The sequence below is a fragment of the Bufo gargarizans genome, chromosome 1 (genome assembly GCF_014858855.1).
Source record: "Bufo gargarizans isolate SCDJY-AF-19 chromosome 1, ASM1485885v1, whole genome shotgun sequence".
NCBI classification, from domain to species: Eukaryota; Metazoa; Chordata; class Amphibia; order Anura; family Bufonidae; genus Bufo; species Bufo gargarizans.
The window spans coordinates 428,579,942-428,597,936 of NC_058080.1; the positions used below are offsets into that span (position 1 = coordinate 428,579,942).

Sequence of the window (17,995 nt, forward strand, 5' to 3'; positions counted from 1 at the left end):
TTTCAATGGGTCCGTGGAAAAATCGGAAAATGCACCGTTTTGCAGCCGCATCCGTGATCCGTGTTTCCTGGCCGTGAAAAAAATATGACCTGCCCTATTTTTTTCACGGCCAACGGTTCACGGACCCATTCAAGTCAATGGGTCCGTGAAAAATCACGGATGCACACAAGATTGTCATCCGTGTCCATGATCCGTGTCCGTTTTTTCCTATCATTTCAAAGACAAACTTGACAAACTTTTTTTTCATTTTTCATGTCCGTGGATCCTCCAAAAATCAAGGAAGACCCATGGAAGAAAAAACGGACATGGATCACGGACCTACGGACCCTGTTTTTGCGGACCTTAAAAAAAAAACGGTTGTGTGCATGAGGCCTTAAGCTAATAGTGAAATATAAAACATGCTGCTAACCGTGCTTACTTTGGTAGCAATCCTCTTCGCTTTTAATGCATTATTTGGATCAGTAAATGCGGCATGCTGTAGATTTGGCTGTTTATCATGTTTAAAAAAAAAGCATGAAATTCATTTTTTACAAGCCAAAAATACAACTGAAAAAAACTACCGGTATGTGTGAAGGAAGCCGTAACCTGCAGTATTATTTTCAAATGTTATGGTAATAAAATATAAATTTTCCCCATCATGCACACAGTATAGTGCATATTATTAAGTAGTAGATCTAAAAGTACCCTGAGTATTTTTTTTCTTTTCTTTTTTAATAACCAGAAATTTAATACAGAAAATATAGTGACAAGCTCTTTTAATTTATAATACCGTAATTGTCAGAAATATGAATAGAAATGCATAGCAATTGTTCTCTTTGGTCATTTGGCTCGTTTTACCTAATGTTTTAATACTCACGATAATTAAAAAGGCTTAAAGGGGTTGTACGGGGATTACATACGGTAACTTCTAACTGGTGCCAGCAGTCTGCCTCCCCTACTGAAAGGATCATACTACGCTGCTCCCCACCGCTCCGGACCTCAGCTCTGCCTCCTGCATCTCCATCTTCCAGTCCAGGGTTTGTTTTCATGTTGCCCATGGTGGGGAGGTAGAAAACAAACCCCTGACAAGAAGATGGAGACTGGAGCAGGGGGAGCAAGTAAGTATCAAGTAGTGGAGGCAGGCTGTATTCCTGGACAATCTAATGGTATTCAAAAGCACAGTGGCTGGTATACTGGCTGCCCATTACTGTTTTAGAGGTTGTCTCCTCCCTGTCCAGGCAGATCATTTTTTCAAATGAGGTTAAAGGGGTTCTCCGGGCTTTTAATATTGATGACCTATCCTCAGGATAGGTAATCAATATCATATCGGCGGGGGTCCGATACCCGGCACCCATGCTGATCAGCTGTATGAAGAGAAGGCAGGCGCCATTCGTGCGTGCTGTCTCTCTTCCTGCTTGCTGTAGACATAACGGTGGCGAGCATGCCTTCTCTTCGTACAGTTGATCGTGGGGGTTCCGGGATATTGATGAGCTATCCTGAGGGTGAATCTTCAATATTAAAAGCCTGGAAAACCTCCTTAAGCTAAATAAATGAAAACATATATATGTGCACCTTAATAAATGTATTGCATCCTACACCAGAACACTTTTTTTTAAATTAAGATTGCCTTATGAAATACCAGTATTAATAAATCTCAGTTCTGATGTATGGGGCTCCATAACTATGGGTCCTTATCCTTTCAGTTCCTTGTTCAAGTCAGGAAAATGATTTTATAATATTAATGGCTATACTTAATATCTCTTATCAAAACACTAAGGGTAACCAACCTCTTTATATAGGCTGGCCTGGCAACAGATCTTGTTTAGGAAGAGAAGAGTCAAGAGATCGTGTTAGAAAAAATCATGGTTTGAAATCTGTCTCTGCCATATTAGGGGTATGTCCACATGGGACGGATGGGCTGCGGATTTACTACTGCAGTACCAGCAAAGTGGATCAGATGTTAAAAAAATCTCAACCACGCGCTGTGAGAAAAATCTGTGGCGTAAATGGACCTGCAGTGCAGGTTTTACAACCTCAGAATGTCAATTTATGCTAGGGATATCTACCACAGATTTCAGGGTACGGCCACATGCAAAGTAACACTGCAGATTTTCTTCAGTACCGTATTTTTCGCCGTATAAGACGCACTTTTTTCCCCCCAAAAGTGGGGGGGAAATAGCAGTGCGTCTTATACGGCGAATGCAGCTTATTTTGCGATTTGCAAATTTTCGCGCAATTTTTTGCGCGAATTTTCAATGATACACCCGCTGCGATGCTGCGCGGCGGGTGTATCAGCTGTGAGGGAGGAGGGGCTGGGGGCCGGCATCTGCTTTTATAATGACAGCGGGGCCCGTGCAGTGACTATTCTACTACATGGGCCCCGCTCACTGTATAATCGTATGTCTAATAGTAAATAGTTATGTACATAATCGCATAATGAGCGGAGTACTTACAACTACAAACGCTCGCCGAGAGGAGGGAGGAGGCATTATGCGATTATGCACATAACTATTTACTATTAGACATACGATTATACAGTGAGCGGGGCCCGTGTAGTAGAATACAGTCACTGCACGGGCCCCGCTGTCATTATAAAGCCAGATGCCGGCCCCCAGCCCTGTATTGAGGGTCATTCACTACAGAGACACTTATGGAGGGGATCTGTGGATGACACATAGCATAAGATGCTATGTGTCATCCACAGATCCCCCCCATAACTGTCATACACAGAGACCCCAATAAGAGCCACCCACAGATCCCCCATAAGTGTCACCCACAGATCCCCCATAAGTGTCACCCACAGATCCCCCATAAGTGTCACCCACAGATCCCCCATAAGTGTCACCCACAGATCCCCCATAAGTGTCACCCACAGATTCCCCATAAGTGTCACCCACAGATCCCCCGTAAGTGTCACCCACAGATCCCCCATAACAGTGCGTCACCCACAGATCCCCCATAACAGTGCGTCACCCACAGACCACAATTAGTTCAAAACCCACCAAAAGCACACCTTTTGGTTCAAAATATTTTTTTTCTTATTTTCCTCCTCAAAAACCTAGGTGCGTCTTATAGGCCAGTGCGTCTTATAGGGCGAAAAATACGGTATGTAACAAATCCACAGCATTTACAGTAGTGGAACAGTGGTTGAGATTTTCAAAGATTTTCCTAATCTTAAACAATGACAGTGGCCGTAGGGTCAATAAAACATAAAAATCTATTCCAGATTCAAGTAATAAGGAAGGACTACTGTATGTGGTAGTTGTTTTAGACAGTCATCTCAAACCAGTGGCTTAAAGATCATGAAACTATCTGTTGGAGAACCATAGGAACCTTGTTATATTTGCTGTCAACTGCTGGTGCACCGCTCAGGAGAAGGAGTAAGATGACCATTCACCTTCCACCTCTCCTGCACCCGTTCCTGACTTTCCGACTCAAGCAGCAATCAAACCCTTATGCACATTATTCAGAAATGACATATTCTGCCTGTAAAATAATGCAGGTGGTGAATTCACTCTCCGTGTGACCTGCTGTCAAATATAGACGCTCACTAGTATTAAGGACAAAGCATTGTATCCATATACTCAGTCCCATTCTGAATGTAACATTTATCACCCATTGGAGAAGTACATTGGTGATCCTAAACCTAAACCTAGCTTAAGAATATGAGTTCCCTTAAACATTTGTCATTTTAAATTAGTATAAATTAGGTTTTTCAAAAACAAAAATGCGTGCCTGCCCAAAAGCTGAATTCTAGTGATGCTCCATAACAAGTCTGCTTCTCTTTAATACATATTATTCTAACATCCCATTGAGAAGGACAAGTTCTGCTTCATTTTCCAGTTACATCAACGTCAGAACTTGAGTAGCAGCAGTGTTGAAGTCTGGGCAATAAGAGATGGAAACACAACCACGATCCAGGCGGTCAATCACAAGCAGTATCTGCCAAGAGTTAATAGGACAATCCAGGGGGACGCCTGTGTTGCCTGTTTCTTGTTGGTCATCTCACTTCACTGGCACATTCGTGATGTCATCTCTTTCTGAAAAATAATTAAATGATAATATTGTAATGAAAAATGATATTCAGTGCATTACTATATAGGCTTCATACATATAGATTTATCAGTGTCAAACACTACCCTATCTACAAACATTCGTTCTGACCCAATAAGATAGCAGGGTGACATCTATTAAACAGTGGACAGTGGTAAAACTTCTATTGCCTTGTTTCACTGTGGAATAGCTTTTTCTTCGTGATCATTAATGGGGTTGTGAGAAAAATAAAAGTTTTTTTTAATATAACTCAGCATGATAAACTAGTGACTTTTGTCATTTACTTTCTGTTACAAAAATTCTCCAGTCATGTGATATTCTGTTTACCTCATTATAAAGGTGCCCCCGAAATTGAATCTGTAATGTGCATGTCCACAAGGTTGCACATGCTCAGTTCTATCTTTCAATTGCCATCAGCTGGATCTACTGGTGCAAGCTGTGAGGACACACACCCCGAGGAAGGACACACCCACTGGGCTGCCAGCCTGAAGAAAATCTAGCATGGATCTATGCAATGTAAAAGGCTGGTTCTAGATTCTTTAAAAAATAGATTTTCATTATTACATCAATCACAGCATATCCCCTTTCAGACACCATCCAAAATTCCCTCCAATTTATAGTGGCTCATTGGGCAAGTGCAATCTCTGCAGGTCAGTGGTCACATACCCACTGAAAAGATCTGCTGTGTCACATGAACAGATTTGACTTGGGACTAGTCCTAAGGGCATTACCTGAGTGCCCCCCCCCCTGGTCTTCACCCATTAACCCCTGTTACAAGGATCTGAACTCCACTGCAGAGATCAAGCAAAGCCATAGTTAGGGACAGACCAAGTACATACATTCCGATAAACAGTCCAAGGCAAGGTGGGCAGCTTAGGGTCAGTACTAAGACCAGGCAGAGGTTGGGTCAGGCAGCAAGAGGTCAAATCCAGAAGTCAGGCAGAAGTCGGTACATGGAACAGGCAAATTACTCCAATATATATCTTGTACCTATATACCATGCATGGAACCATAACTCAAACCCCTATGTAAACACTAGAACGCCACACAAAATCCTAAACAAAAACTTTATTCCATTATCCAACATGTGGACATATACATATGACATAAATAATAAAAAACATGTACTGAAAAGAGTGCGAGGATATGAAGAAGAGACCCCTCCAATCACAGGGACAGATATATATCAATAATGAGGCTCAACAGTCACAGTAGTGTATGATAAACACAGGCCCATAATACTGAAATTGATAGGTGCCAACCGGCATCCTCCAAGAGACATATCACTGAAGACATCAGCAGTAAACCCAAAACGGGAACTGCCAAGTCAACCAAATATAAACTGAGAGCTATAATGCAAAAAGATGATACAGACCAAGGTTAGAGGGAACAACCCAATGTCCGTTTCGCAGTCGCGCTTTTTCACAGGGCACAACCCACCTATCATCTAACCCCTCCTATATTACTCATAAGTAGCCAACAGCCAATCAGCTGTCTCAATTGCCCGCGCCTCCTACTACGTCACCGGCACATCCGATCATGTGCAGTCTCGCGATGTCACGGCCCATCACACGGGAGGCCGCACCACGTGACCGATCACATGATACGGCCCAACGCACGGGACGCAGCAGTCACACGATCGGCAATGGGTAAATATACATAGTGGCTGAAAATAAATGTAAAGTAAGTTAACCCCTTGTAACTATCAAAAAGCCCCCCAAACCCATCTATTACAGTCATGTACAATCTCATCACATAAAAAACATACAAATAGGGGGCACATCACCCAATACATTATTCGTATAAAAAGCATCCTCATATTAAAACATCCTTTGCAAAATTAATAAACAATGATATATACAGTCATGTGAAAAAATTAGGACACCCTTTGAAAGCATGTGGTTTTTTGTAACATTTTTAATAAAAGGTTATTTCATCTCCGTTTCAACAATACAGAGAGATTAAAGTAATCCAACTAAACAAAGAAAACTGAAGAAAAGTCTTTTCAAGATCTTCTGTAAATGTCATTCTACAAAAATGCCTATTCTAACTGAGGAAAAAGATAGGACACCCTCACATGTATTCCCTCTTAAATTGGCTCAGATCTCACACAGGTATATCACACCAGGTGCACATAATTAGTAGATCGTTACTCTGCATGTTGAATGAGGCTTGCCCTATTTAAACCTCAGACATTTAGTTTGGTGTGCTCCTGACTGTTGAAGTGAGAGTGAGCACCATGGTGAGAGCAAAAGAGCTGTCAGAGGACTTCAGAAAAAAGATTGTAGCAGCCTATGAGTCTGGGAAGGGATTTAAAAAGATCTCAAAAGATTTTGAAATCAGCCATTCCACTGTCCGGAAGATAGTCTACAAGTGGAGGGCTTTCAAAACAACTGCCAACATGCCCAGGACTGGTCGCCCCAGCAAGTTCACCCCAAGAGCAGACCGCAAGATGCTAAAAGAGGTCTCCAAAAACCCTAAAGTGTCATCTCGAGAACTACAGCAGGCTCTGGCTACTGTTGATGTAGAAGTACATGCCTCTACAATCAGAAAGAGACTGTACAAGTTTAACTTGCATGGGAGGTGTGCAAGGAGGAAACCTTTGCTTTCCAAGAGAAACATCGAGGCCAGACTGACATTTGCCAGAGATAAAGTTGACAAAGACCAGGACTTCTGGAATAATGTTCTTTGGACAGATGAGTCCAAAATTGAATTATTTGGACACAACAGCAGAGGACATGTTTGGCGTAAACCAAACACAGCATTCCAAGAAAAGAACCTCATACCAACTGTGAAGCATGGAGGTGGAAGTGTCATGGTTTGGGGCTGCTTTGCTGCAGCAGGACCTGGTCAGCTCACCATCATAGAATCCACGATGAATTCTACTGTGTATCAGAAGGTGCTTGAAGAACATGTGAGACCATCAGTTAGAAAATTAAAGCTGAAGCGGAACTGGACCATGCAACATGACAATGACCCAAAACATACTAGTAAATCAACCAAAGATTGGCTGAAAAAGAAGAAATGGAGAGTCCTGGAATGGCCAAGTCAAAGTCCAGATTTGAATCCCATTGAGATGCTGTGGGGTGACTTGAAAAGGGCTGTACGTGCAAGAAACCCCTCAAACATCTCACAGCTGAAAAAGTTCTGCATTGAGGAGTGGGGTAAAATTTCCTCAGACCGATGTCGAAGACTGGTAGATGGCTACAAGAACCGTCTCACTGCAGTTATTTCAGCCAAAGGAGGTAACACTCGCTATTAGGGGCAAGGGTGTCCTATCTTTTTCCTCAGTTAGAATAGGCATTTTTGTAGAATGACATTTACAGAAGATCTTGAAAAGACTTTTCTTCAGTTTTCTTTGTTTAGTCGGATTACTTTAATCTCTCTGTATTGTTGAAACGGAGATGAAATAACCTTTTATTAAAAATGTTACAAAAAACCACATGCTTTCAAAGGGTGTCCTAATTTTTTCACATGACTGTATATATATATATATATATGTGATAAACATGATATGAATACATAAATGAGGTGGACAGTGTAATGCATGATTACATAATACAATAAAATAGAATAAAAGTACTAATACTATTACATATATGAGTGAAACAGTGAAAGCGACATGCACAAATTAAAACCATTCTAAAAACAGGAACAGGCAAGAAAAAGTGTTAAAGGTGCAAGAGTGCAACGATTTTGTGTGGCGTTCTAGTGTTTACATAGGGGTTTATAGAACAGGCAAACAAGCTCTAATGGCACACCTTTGCAGGAAACAAGCATACTATAACCTATTGATCAGGAACCTTTCTACTTGGAAAGGTGCCTTAAATACCCCAGGGTAACCAGTCAGTAGCTGGAAAAGATGAGGGTGTACACACGCTGGCAAAATAAGTCATTGGAAATGTCAAACTATTTAAACCATTGATAGATATGACAGTCCCGAAGATAACTAATAATGGGTAAGGGTTGAAAGTCAACCACAATAAATATCCACAATCACAATTGTAGTATCGAAAAAGTGCTTTTACTGATTCATGAGCATACACAAAAACAGGAAATAAATATTACCCATAATCCTCAACATAAGGTGCAAACTTATAATACAAAAGGTTCCTCTACTAGCCTGCAGAAGAGTAAATCTCCCCCTCCAGGTGTCCCAACATTGATGGGTTCCTCAGGGGATGATGCCACCACAATAGACATATAATAAACATGGCAGACACGTTGTAAACATGGTTCAGATTCAGATTGATGCTAGAAATAAACTAGACATAGAAATGCTCTATAGATAAGCGGTCCCAGATTGGGTGGTCAAATGATCAGGGCAATCGGTATGTCCCTTGCAACCAGGGCAAGACAGATCCTACAAATACTTCCAGATGGGGAGATTAGGTATTACAGTCAGGTCCATAAATATTAGGACATCAACACAATTCTAACATTTTTGACTCTATACACCACCACAATGGATTTGAAATGAATCGGGGAAGGATTTATAAGATGGATACAGCTAATATATCAGGATCCGCGGGCCAGAGTGATGGTGGATGGGAGCTTGTCCCTGCCCCTTGCCCTATATCGGGGCACTAGGCAGGGATGCCCTCTCTCTCCACTGTTATTCGCCATTGCGATCGAACCTATGGCAAGTATAATAAGAAACGATAGGGAAATTAAAGGCTTTCACTATGATGGTGGGGAAGAAAAATTGTTAATGTACGCGGATGATATTTTGTTATTTATGCACAATACTGGAGACCAGTTTAATAGAGTTATAGATATAATAGATACGTTTGGTTGTTTTTCTGGATTAAATATTAATTGGGGGATATCATATATGTTGATGTTGGGAGATGCACAACCACAGGGGTTTTTAAAGGTGCAGGTGTTGGGAAAACAAAGAAAACTTTAAATATTTGGGGATACAAATCTCCGGAAACATAGGAGAATATGAAAAATTAAATGTACTTCCCCTAATAAAAGAACTTAGGGCCAAAATACATGTCTGGCGTAGATTACCAATTTCAATACAGGGTCGGGTAAACTTAATAAAAATGGTTTTTCTCCCCAAAATACTATATGTCCTTCAAAATGCCCCAGTCAGGTTGTCGCAGGATACCTTTAGATTGCTTGATAGGTTAATGGGAGAATTTCTCTGGAAAGGTAAGATTCCCAGAATAAAGAGAGAGATACTTCAACTCCCAGTGAGAGAAGGTGGACTTGCAGTTCCGAATTGGTTTTTCTATTATATAATTACACAATATGGTCAAATAAAGAGTAGTTTGGATGGGTTGGTGGGTAGTCAGGTTGTAAATAGACTGGGATGGAAAGAAGAATGGAACTTTTTAGAGGTGTTGGAATCAGGTACACTGGGAGGAAAAAATACAGGAAATAGAGTTTTAAATTTAATGGAATATATATGGGTAGAGATTAAAAAAATACTAGAGATTAAAGGGTTCTTGCAATACACACCTATATGGAAAAATATTAACCTTAAGGAACTGCAGGGGATTAAAATGTATATCGACTGGGAGAAAAATGGGATGAAATAAGGACATATACAAATATTTTCAGCTTAGGAATGCATTGAGGTTAGTTATGCAAGAGGATAAATATAAGATGGAAAGATCTGAGATATTACACAAATTTACTAATCTGGGTGAAAGAAGAGGAATAACGGCAAAAAGATATAAGATACTGATGGGGGGAAAAAAGAAACGGGTTACAATATTAGCTAGGAAAAAATGGGAGAATGAACTGGAATTTTTTACGGAAGAAAAATGGAACGATGCATTAAAGAACTATTCTCGAGTCTCAAACAGGGGTTCACATAAGATTTCACAATTTTTTGTGGTTCATAGGTTGCATAGATCCCCATGGATACGGTATTAAAAAGAATGGGCGTTAGATCCTCGGATGATTGTGTAAAATGTGGGGGGGGAGAGAGCTGACTTAATGCATTGCTTCTGGAGATGTCCCAGATTGTTTAGATATTGGACAGAAATAACAGATACTATATATCGAATTTCGAAGGTTCAAATATCAGAGGATCCGATGACGTGTATTCTGGGGGCAACCGAACATCTGGGTTTAAATAGAGATATAAGTATGGTCCTGAGTAAGGTCTTATTTCAAGCTAGACTCTTAATACTCAAGAAATGGGTAGGGGTTGACCCTCCAACAGTTCGGCAGTGGAGAAAAGCAGTAGAGGACATGATTAAAGAAGAACGGGTGATGGAGGGCCATAGTAGAAAAGGAAAAACTACGGATGAAATATGGAAGAGCTGGTTACTTTAGGGCTGGATAGATAGAAAAAAAAAAAAAAAAAAAACCTTTCTTTTTCTTGTTTGTTTGTTTTTTGTATTACACGTCTCCCCCTCCCCCCCCCCCCCCTAATGGGAGGTGGGGGGGGGGAGGGTGGGAAATTGGAGAGTAAAAATATTTGGGTATGTATAGAATAAGAATGGAATGTTTTTCCTTTCCTTTTTTTTTTCATCTTTTTCCGACGGTTGTAAATAAAAAGTTGTAATTTTTATCCAATCTATAGATGATTATTTTTGAGACGATGGTAACAAAAGGATATTTGTAAAAGGGAAAAAGAAGAAGGAGGGTGGAAGAAGGGGAAAGGAAAAATAAATATAGCCATTTATTGTTGTTATATATAGTACCGTATACTGTTATTATAAATAGTGATGTACTTGGGTGGGGGGGGTGGGGGGGTGGTAGGGGTAAAAAGTTAATTTGAATGATTATTGTAATGACCCGTTGGACGGTCAGATACTGTATATTTAATGTGTTTTGTATAACAATAAAGAAATATTTTGAAAAAAAAAAGAAATGAAACAAACAAGATGTGCTTTGACTGACCGTCAGCTTTAATTTGAGGGTCTTTACATCCAAATCAGGTGAACGGTGTAGGAATGACGACAGTTTGCATATGTGCCTCCCACTTGTGAAGGGACCAAAAGTAATGGGACAGAATAATCATAAATCAAACTTTCACTTTTTAATACTTGGTTGTAAATCCTTTGCAGTCCATTTGCCAATAAAGGTTTTGAATACCTTCAGGGGTGTAGTTTCTTAGATGGGGAAGCAAATCCAGCAAATAGAGATACGGGCCAATATTGGGTCAAATGGAGAAAAACCTAATTCCAGCAATCGTAGTAACCCTCTAAAATAATATGCTTTAATAGTAATACTTACACATATGACGTACAGAACACATTTACTAAAGTAAATCTACCAAAGGCGTTGTGGGGAAGCTATCCCTAAACTCTCACCCTAGTCTCATGCTCAGCCCAGCGACGGCCCCTGTTGGTGGGGACTCCCTGTCCTCGAACCTGGACTAAAAATCCCTAATATAACCCTACCGCCAGGATAGTGATGGAGGGTAGACCACTCGCCTAATGGTACATGACAAGATACACACAATACATTACACACATATAGCCCTATAAACATAGGCTAAATGGATGGACTTTGTATACATCCCTATTGACGCAGGTACTGGTCAACGGTACAAAGTACATCGAGATATAAAACACACCCCAAACATATAATACAATAGGTACGAAGTAAAACCCTAATGCGTGATGGCCATGCCCGGTTTGCTGTCCACAACATGGGCACAGCCGTCACACAGTCGTCTGAATGCGGCATAAATATGAACACTGTAATTCTCAATATATTTATGCCAGACATGAGAAGGAGTTCAATACTGCCCCCCACCCCCTCCTCACCACAGAAATGACCTGCCTTCATAGTTAGGATACCACTGGGCAACTGATATCCCTGGTAATCTAGTACTATCATATTAGCACTTCTTTCTGAACACTATGGGGGCAGATTTATGATGTCAAAAAGAAAAACGTAGTTGCTCATAGCAAGACGGTTTCATCAATCTCCCCCTAGGAGTGTTTCAGTACACTAATGTTCTTCAGATCTAAAACATCACTCAGAGTTCACCTAAGATATCTTTCCAACTTTTGTCTTCAAAGGAATCCACTACAATTATGAATAAAAAAATCATAACTGAAGTAACTCAAGCTCATGTTTGTTGCATTTTAAGAAGAAATAATCACCATTTTCTCACCTGAAAGAGCACCACGTTTGTTTACAGGCTGGGTCTGGTATTACAGTTCACCCCTCATTTCAGTGACCCTCAACTGACTTTTTATTCTGTTCATGGAACAAAAGCTTACACTATCTTTGCACTGCATTTTCAAGAAAATCCACAAGGTGTCAGCAGAGGAATACCATATAATACATATATCCACTACACGCAATCTTATTAATCTTTATAATAAATGTAGCTGCAATATGAACAATTGTGTTAATCAGAACAACACCAATAAAATACCGGCTCAAGTTGTTCTTTAGTCTTTATTATTTGGGGAAGTCACTTTCTTGTGAAGTCATTAAAGGAAATATGTCAGCAAAATTTTTATCTGCCAGTTAAAACCAGATAGCAGCACATATCCTTTTTTTCTAATCTCTTTTTATTTTCTGATTACAGATTATTTCATGGGGGCGGCCATCTTGCCTGAGCTGTTCTTAACAGCATTTAAAAAACTGCTTTACGACAGCATGTGTAAATCATAGCACTGGACATGAAAAGTTACTGTATAACCTCTACTTCCATAGATGCCACACATCACTTTGGATTTGGACAAGTACCACTTTCTCCCTGTTAGGCTGCATGCACACGACCGTATGTTTTTTGCGGTCCGCAAAACAAAACGGATGACATCCGTATGCCATCCGTTTTATGTGCGGATCCATTGTTAGGGACCATTCTCACATCCGTATGTGCGTTCTGCATTTTGCGGACTGCACACTGCCGGCACTAATAGAATATGCCTATTCTTGTCCGATATTGCGGACAAGAATAGGAAATGTTCTATTTTTTTTTCGGGATCGGAATTGCGGACCCGGAAGTGCAGATGTGTGAATGGAGCCTAACAATGCCTAAAATGGACAAGAATAGGACATGTTCTATTTTTTTTTTTTTTTTGCGGGGCTACGAAATGGACATAGATGCGGCCAGCACACCGCGTGCTGTACGCATTTTTTGCGGACCCATTGAAATTAATGGGTCCGCATCCTATACGCAAAAAAAAAAATGGAACGGACATGGAAACAAACGACGTTCGTGTGCATGTAGCCTTAATGTGTTCTAGTGATTTGAGCTACACATGATAGAAATCATCACACCCCAGTGCATGTTGTCTGGGAACATTGATTGTGACAAAAGACAAGTAGGAGCATAGCCATAAATTGTTCAAGTCAATACAATTTTACCTATATTTACTACTCATCATATTCAGTGAAGCAGAAAGCTTTGGCCTTATATTTAAAATTGGCATTATAAAATATAGAAAATGCACAAAAAAACATATTATAGCCCTTCCCCTTTAAAGGAATATTCCTACACTACAAATGTATCCCCTATCGACAAGGTAGGGGCTAAGTATCTGGCGGTCTGTAACCCCAAATAACTGGAGCAACAGGTTGACAATGCGTGCTGCCAGAGATACCAGTGCTTGGTTTGGCTGAGCATGGATATTGTTATCAATGCAAAGGTGGGACAAAACCAGGAGAACAAAAGGTTCAGATGTGGAAATTCAGCACAACCAATCCTCCTATCCCCTAAGATTATCTGCCAGGGGTGAGTCAGGAGCTCCCCATACACATTAGCGTAATAGGGGCCTTGAGGATGAAAACAGGGTGAAAGATTTTTTGCAGGCCATGTTAACATATGTAGCAATGGCAATAGATACCACTAGAGGAAAGAAATGAAACCTTGGGATCCAGGCCCAATTTCTGACATGAAATATACAATATGTCCGAAACAAAGACTGAAACTACAACTGTTCCACGAAAGTGGAAATAGATCCACTTTGTCAAGAAAGCAAGTCATAGCCGGCTTCAAACAGGAAGTCCAGGGCACGGATGTGTGCAGGACACTGGTACAACAGTCCATCCGCTTTATCACTTGAACAGATCGGAGCTGGGGCTACTCTTAAGGGTGTTTTCTAAATATCTCCCTTGGTATCCAACCTTCAACTCCTGTACAGGGATCTGGTCTCTGCTGCTATCTCGCTGCGTATAGTGAATAAGCTGCTACCAGACACTTCTGTGGCTCATCCCCCGCATGAAGAAATGATCAGCCTGGCCCCATACACACAAGATTGTTGGCTGATCCCACCTAATACAGCGATTCGGGCCATCTTTTATGTGCATGGCCAGCTTTATATGTACTGGTGATTCTTTTAAAAGTATTGATAATCCCATGTCCTTGAGATTGTTGCCTGATGGGCAATGTTTCTTTTAAGCTGTCGTTAAAATATTTTATTTATGTTTCTAAATATGTAATTCTGGCTTTGAACTTCCCAAAGGGAGAAATTGGCACTAAATGTAATCATTCATAATAAAAAATAATGGAACATAATCATAAATAACTGGTCATTAATAAATGATCAGTCCTCTGCTCTACCCCCACACATTTGGTATTCTGACTCTCCACTTCCCACCCTATCTTGCATGCTGCTTTCTCCTCCTCATTAAATTGACTGATATAAGCCCAATAGTTCTGCAGCCGGCTGTGGTGTTTTAGAGCGCTCGCTTTGATCTCCAGTTTCTTCAAGCATGCAATGAATTATGACTGCAGTGATAAGCACTTAACACAGAACTCAGTCACTGGGTTGCACAACACATAACTTAAACCAGCATGGCTCCATTATACTTTCATTCAGTATTCAGAGACGGAAAAGGGAAATGACTCTGGTCATACGTGATTGAAAGTTCTTTTTGTTGTTGCTGGGAACAATGTTAGTAATTACGTGATTTAGCTGCACCACAATACAGAAACAGTGGATACAAACAGATAACTGAAAGATGTATCACTTTTTATTTCTCAGGCATGATTTAAAGCTCCAGTATCTTAATGGAAATGTGCTGCTGGAACCAACCTCTTTAAGCAGGCTACTCTATAGGACACCCTATCCACATGCGCGGTTCTGATGCAAATTGGTGCGGTTTCCTAATTAATTGTTGATGGCTGACCTGATTTTTAAGTGAAGAGTAGATGAACCCACCTTGAATTAAGGCAAGCTAATTGGTGCAACTGCATTCTCTAAATGGTCATTGGAAGGAAACATTTACTGTATACAAATCACAAGACTATCTTGATGACGATTTACTGTGTGCTAAAAAGGGACAGGTTAACTTTAATCTATGATTCAGAGCAAATACTGCAATACCAAATATTGGAAAAATTGGAAAATATTCATTTTTTTCATTGCATATTGGTACAATTTTCAAATTAACTGTACCCTCTAAGCTCCTTAGATGTCGTGGTTGCTATTCATCACAGCATCTAAGCGGTTAAACAGCCAGGTTCAGAGGTTTTTCTGATCCTGGCTATTTTGTCAGTGATTAGTATAATACAGGTGGATGCGCTTGTTTTTTTGCAGATTGGTGGGGGTTGACTATTGGGCTCTCCACTGATTGCATCTATAGCACTGACAAGAAAACATTTATCAAGCCCTGCACTTCAGCAATCCTAGCTTTAAAAAGTTGAAAAATGGGGCTCTGCCATTTTTGGGGTTTAGTTGCACATTTTGCAACACTTTCCAACTTCTACACCCCTCACTCCAGTTGTGAAATGTGAGTAGGAAAGTGGTTAGCCTGTGGAGCCGGTTTAGGGTATGACCACGAGTAGCCGTGCTGTGGATGGGATGTAGCCATATTGCAGCCAAGAACCCTGCAGTTGTATGAGCCACAGCGTCATCATATTAACTAATTAGAACTTTTCTGTTTATTCCCCCTTTTCATATAAACATACACACAACATAATGAACACCCTGCACAAGAAGATCAAATCAGGGATGCAAGAGTAAAACAAATGTTTAATCTTTACATGTACAGATACCCAACAAGCCGAAAGTGGCGGATCTCAGAATGACTCTCCTCCCCAACCGTAACAATTCACATTTTAAAATACTGGCCCAGTAGCCTGAATAATTCAGAAAATCCCGAAGGGTTTCCAGAATCCGGAGGATGCACTGTTCTGGATCAGACAAAAACAAGATGATTTCATCAGCAAAGAGGGATGATTTAACCTCCTCTACTAATTTGTATTCCCACCAATAAATCAGAGGAGGACAAGAAACAGGCTAGGGTTTCTAAGGCACTGTTGAAAAGCAATGGGGACAGGGGCACGCTTGTCATGTTCGTTCTTTTTTTTTTTATTAAGAAATGGGAGTGGGGTGCACAAAACCAGCTGTGTATACCCTAGCTTGCGGGCGATTGTACATATGATTAAAGGGGTATTCCCATCACAATCATCATAGTTTAATTTGTTACTGATGTGCCCGTGATCATTTTCGCAAATATGATCCATTAGCAAATTCCCACCTTTCTTGATAGAATTACTTCCATCCTAACCAGTGTTACACTTTGGTTCCCCCTAGTTACAGCCACCGCTTATCGGGCGATTCCATGGGCCGCTCTTGCGCAGAAGAAGCACTTCTTTCCCCTGGCCGGCTGCTCATTGATTACATGAACATGCACGCCGCCGGGAGGCCGAGCATGCACAAAGCTTTATTCTGATGGCCGCGTCTAAAACAGAGCCGCGCATGCTCTGTTTGCAGCTCGGACATTGGAGACTGACTGACCTGCAGAGAGAAGACGTTCAGAGAGAGATGAAAGGTGATCTCTGATTGGTTGGGCAACATCACACTGCAGGCTGATGACTCATACTACGGCAGCTACATGAACCATGAACGAGCAGGAATGGGGTTGATGTCATAAGGAGGCGTGACAGCCCATCAATCAAACTGCCTAAGCCCGCCCAGCCTCAGAAGCAAGAACCCAGGAAGTGAGCAGCAGTCAGGCTGCAGGAGAGGATGAATCTGCGAGATGGTAAAACCCCTTTAAGTAGAATACAGAAGGATCCACTAAAGTTCATTCTGTCCAGCACCAGTCCCAACAGACATAATCAAATGCCTTTTCAGTGTCTAGAGTAAATAAGGCTGGGTGAGCTCCCCAGAGAGGCTGGTGATCAACCTTATCCAACACTGCATGCACAATCCTAATATTTGTTACTAATGATCAACCTTGAGTAAAGCCTACCAGTTCTGTGCCTGTCAGATACGGCGCTACAGCCACCAATCTATCGGCCATGTTCTTAAGAGAAAATTTTTGCCATCCAAATTAATGAAGGATATAGATCGGTAAGAAATTGGTTGGGTACAGTCCCTACGAAGCTTTAAGAGGAGTTTAATGTAAGGCATGGATGCCTATGGGGTAAGCCCCTCTCCCCCAGGGCCACATTATATAGAGAGATCAAAGCTATTTGGTCCTGCAGTGCCTTATATAATTCATCTGTAAACCCACCTGGCCCTGGAGCTTTGGAAGCTCCTAGGCTCTAAATTGTATTCACCCCCCCTTGACTTTTTTTTGTGTTTTGGTGCCTCACAACCTGGAATTAACATGGATTGTTTGAGGATTTGCATCATTTAATTTACAGAACATGCCCACAACTTTGAAGATGTTTTTAATTAAAATTTTTATTGTGAGGAAAACAACAACTAGGACAAAATTACAGGAAAAGTCAATGTGCATAACTATTCACCCCCCTAAAGTCAATACTTTGTAGAGCCACCTTTTGCGGCAATCACAGCTCCAAGTCGCTTTGGATAAGTCTCTATGAGCTTGCCACATCTTACCACTGGGATTTTTGCCAATTCCTCCTTGCAAAACTGCTCCAGCTCCTTCAAGTTGGATGGTTTGTGCTTGTGAACAGCAATCTTTAAGTCTGACCGCAGATTTTCTATTGGATTGAGATCTGGGCTTTGACTAGGCCATCCCGACACATTTACATTTTTCCCATTAAACCACTCAAGTGTTGCTTTAGCTGTGTGTTTGGGGTCATTGTCCTGCTGGAAGGTGAACCTCTGTCCTA

At 40.9% G+C, this 17,995-nt stretch overlaps 1 protein-coding gene across 1 annotated transcript in view; it reads right to left on the reverse strand.

Moving 5' to 3' along the window:
- Window positions 1-3,036: 3,036 nt before the first annotated feature.
- MOB3B (MOB kinase activator 3B) overlaps window positions 3,037-17,995 on the reverse strand; it is a 100,497-nt gene continuing 85,538 nt past the window's right edge. The window contains exon 4 of the mRNA XM_044286629.1: window positions 3,037-4,019. Within this exon, the coding sequence (XP_044142564.1) occupies window positions 3,990-4,019 (30 nt within the window). The 3' untranslated portion in view covers window positions 3,037-3,989. The remainder of the gene's footprint in view (window positions 4,020-17,995) is intronic.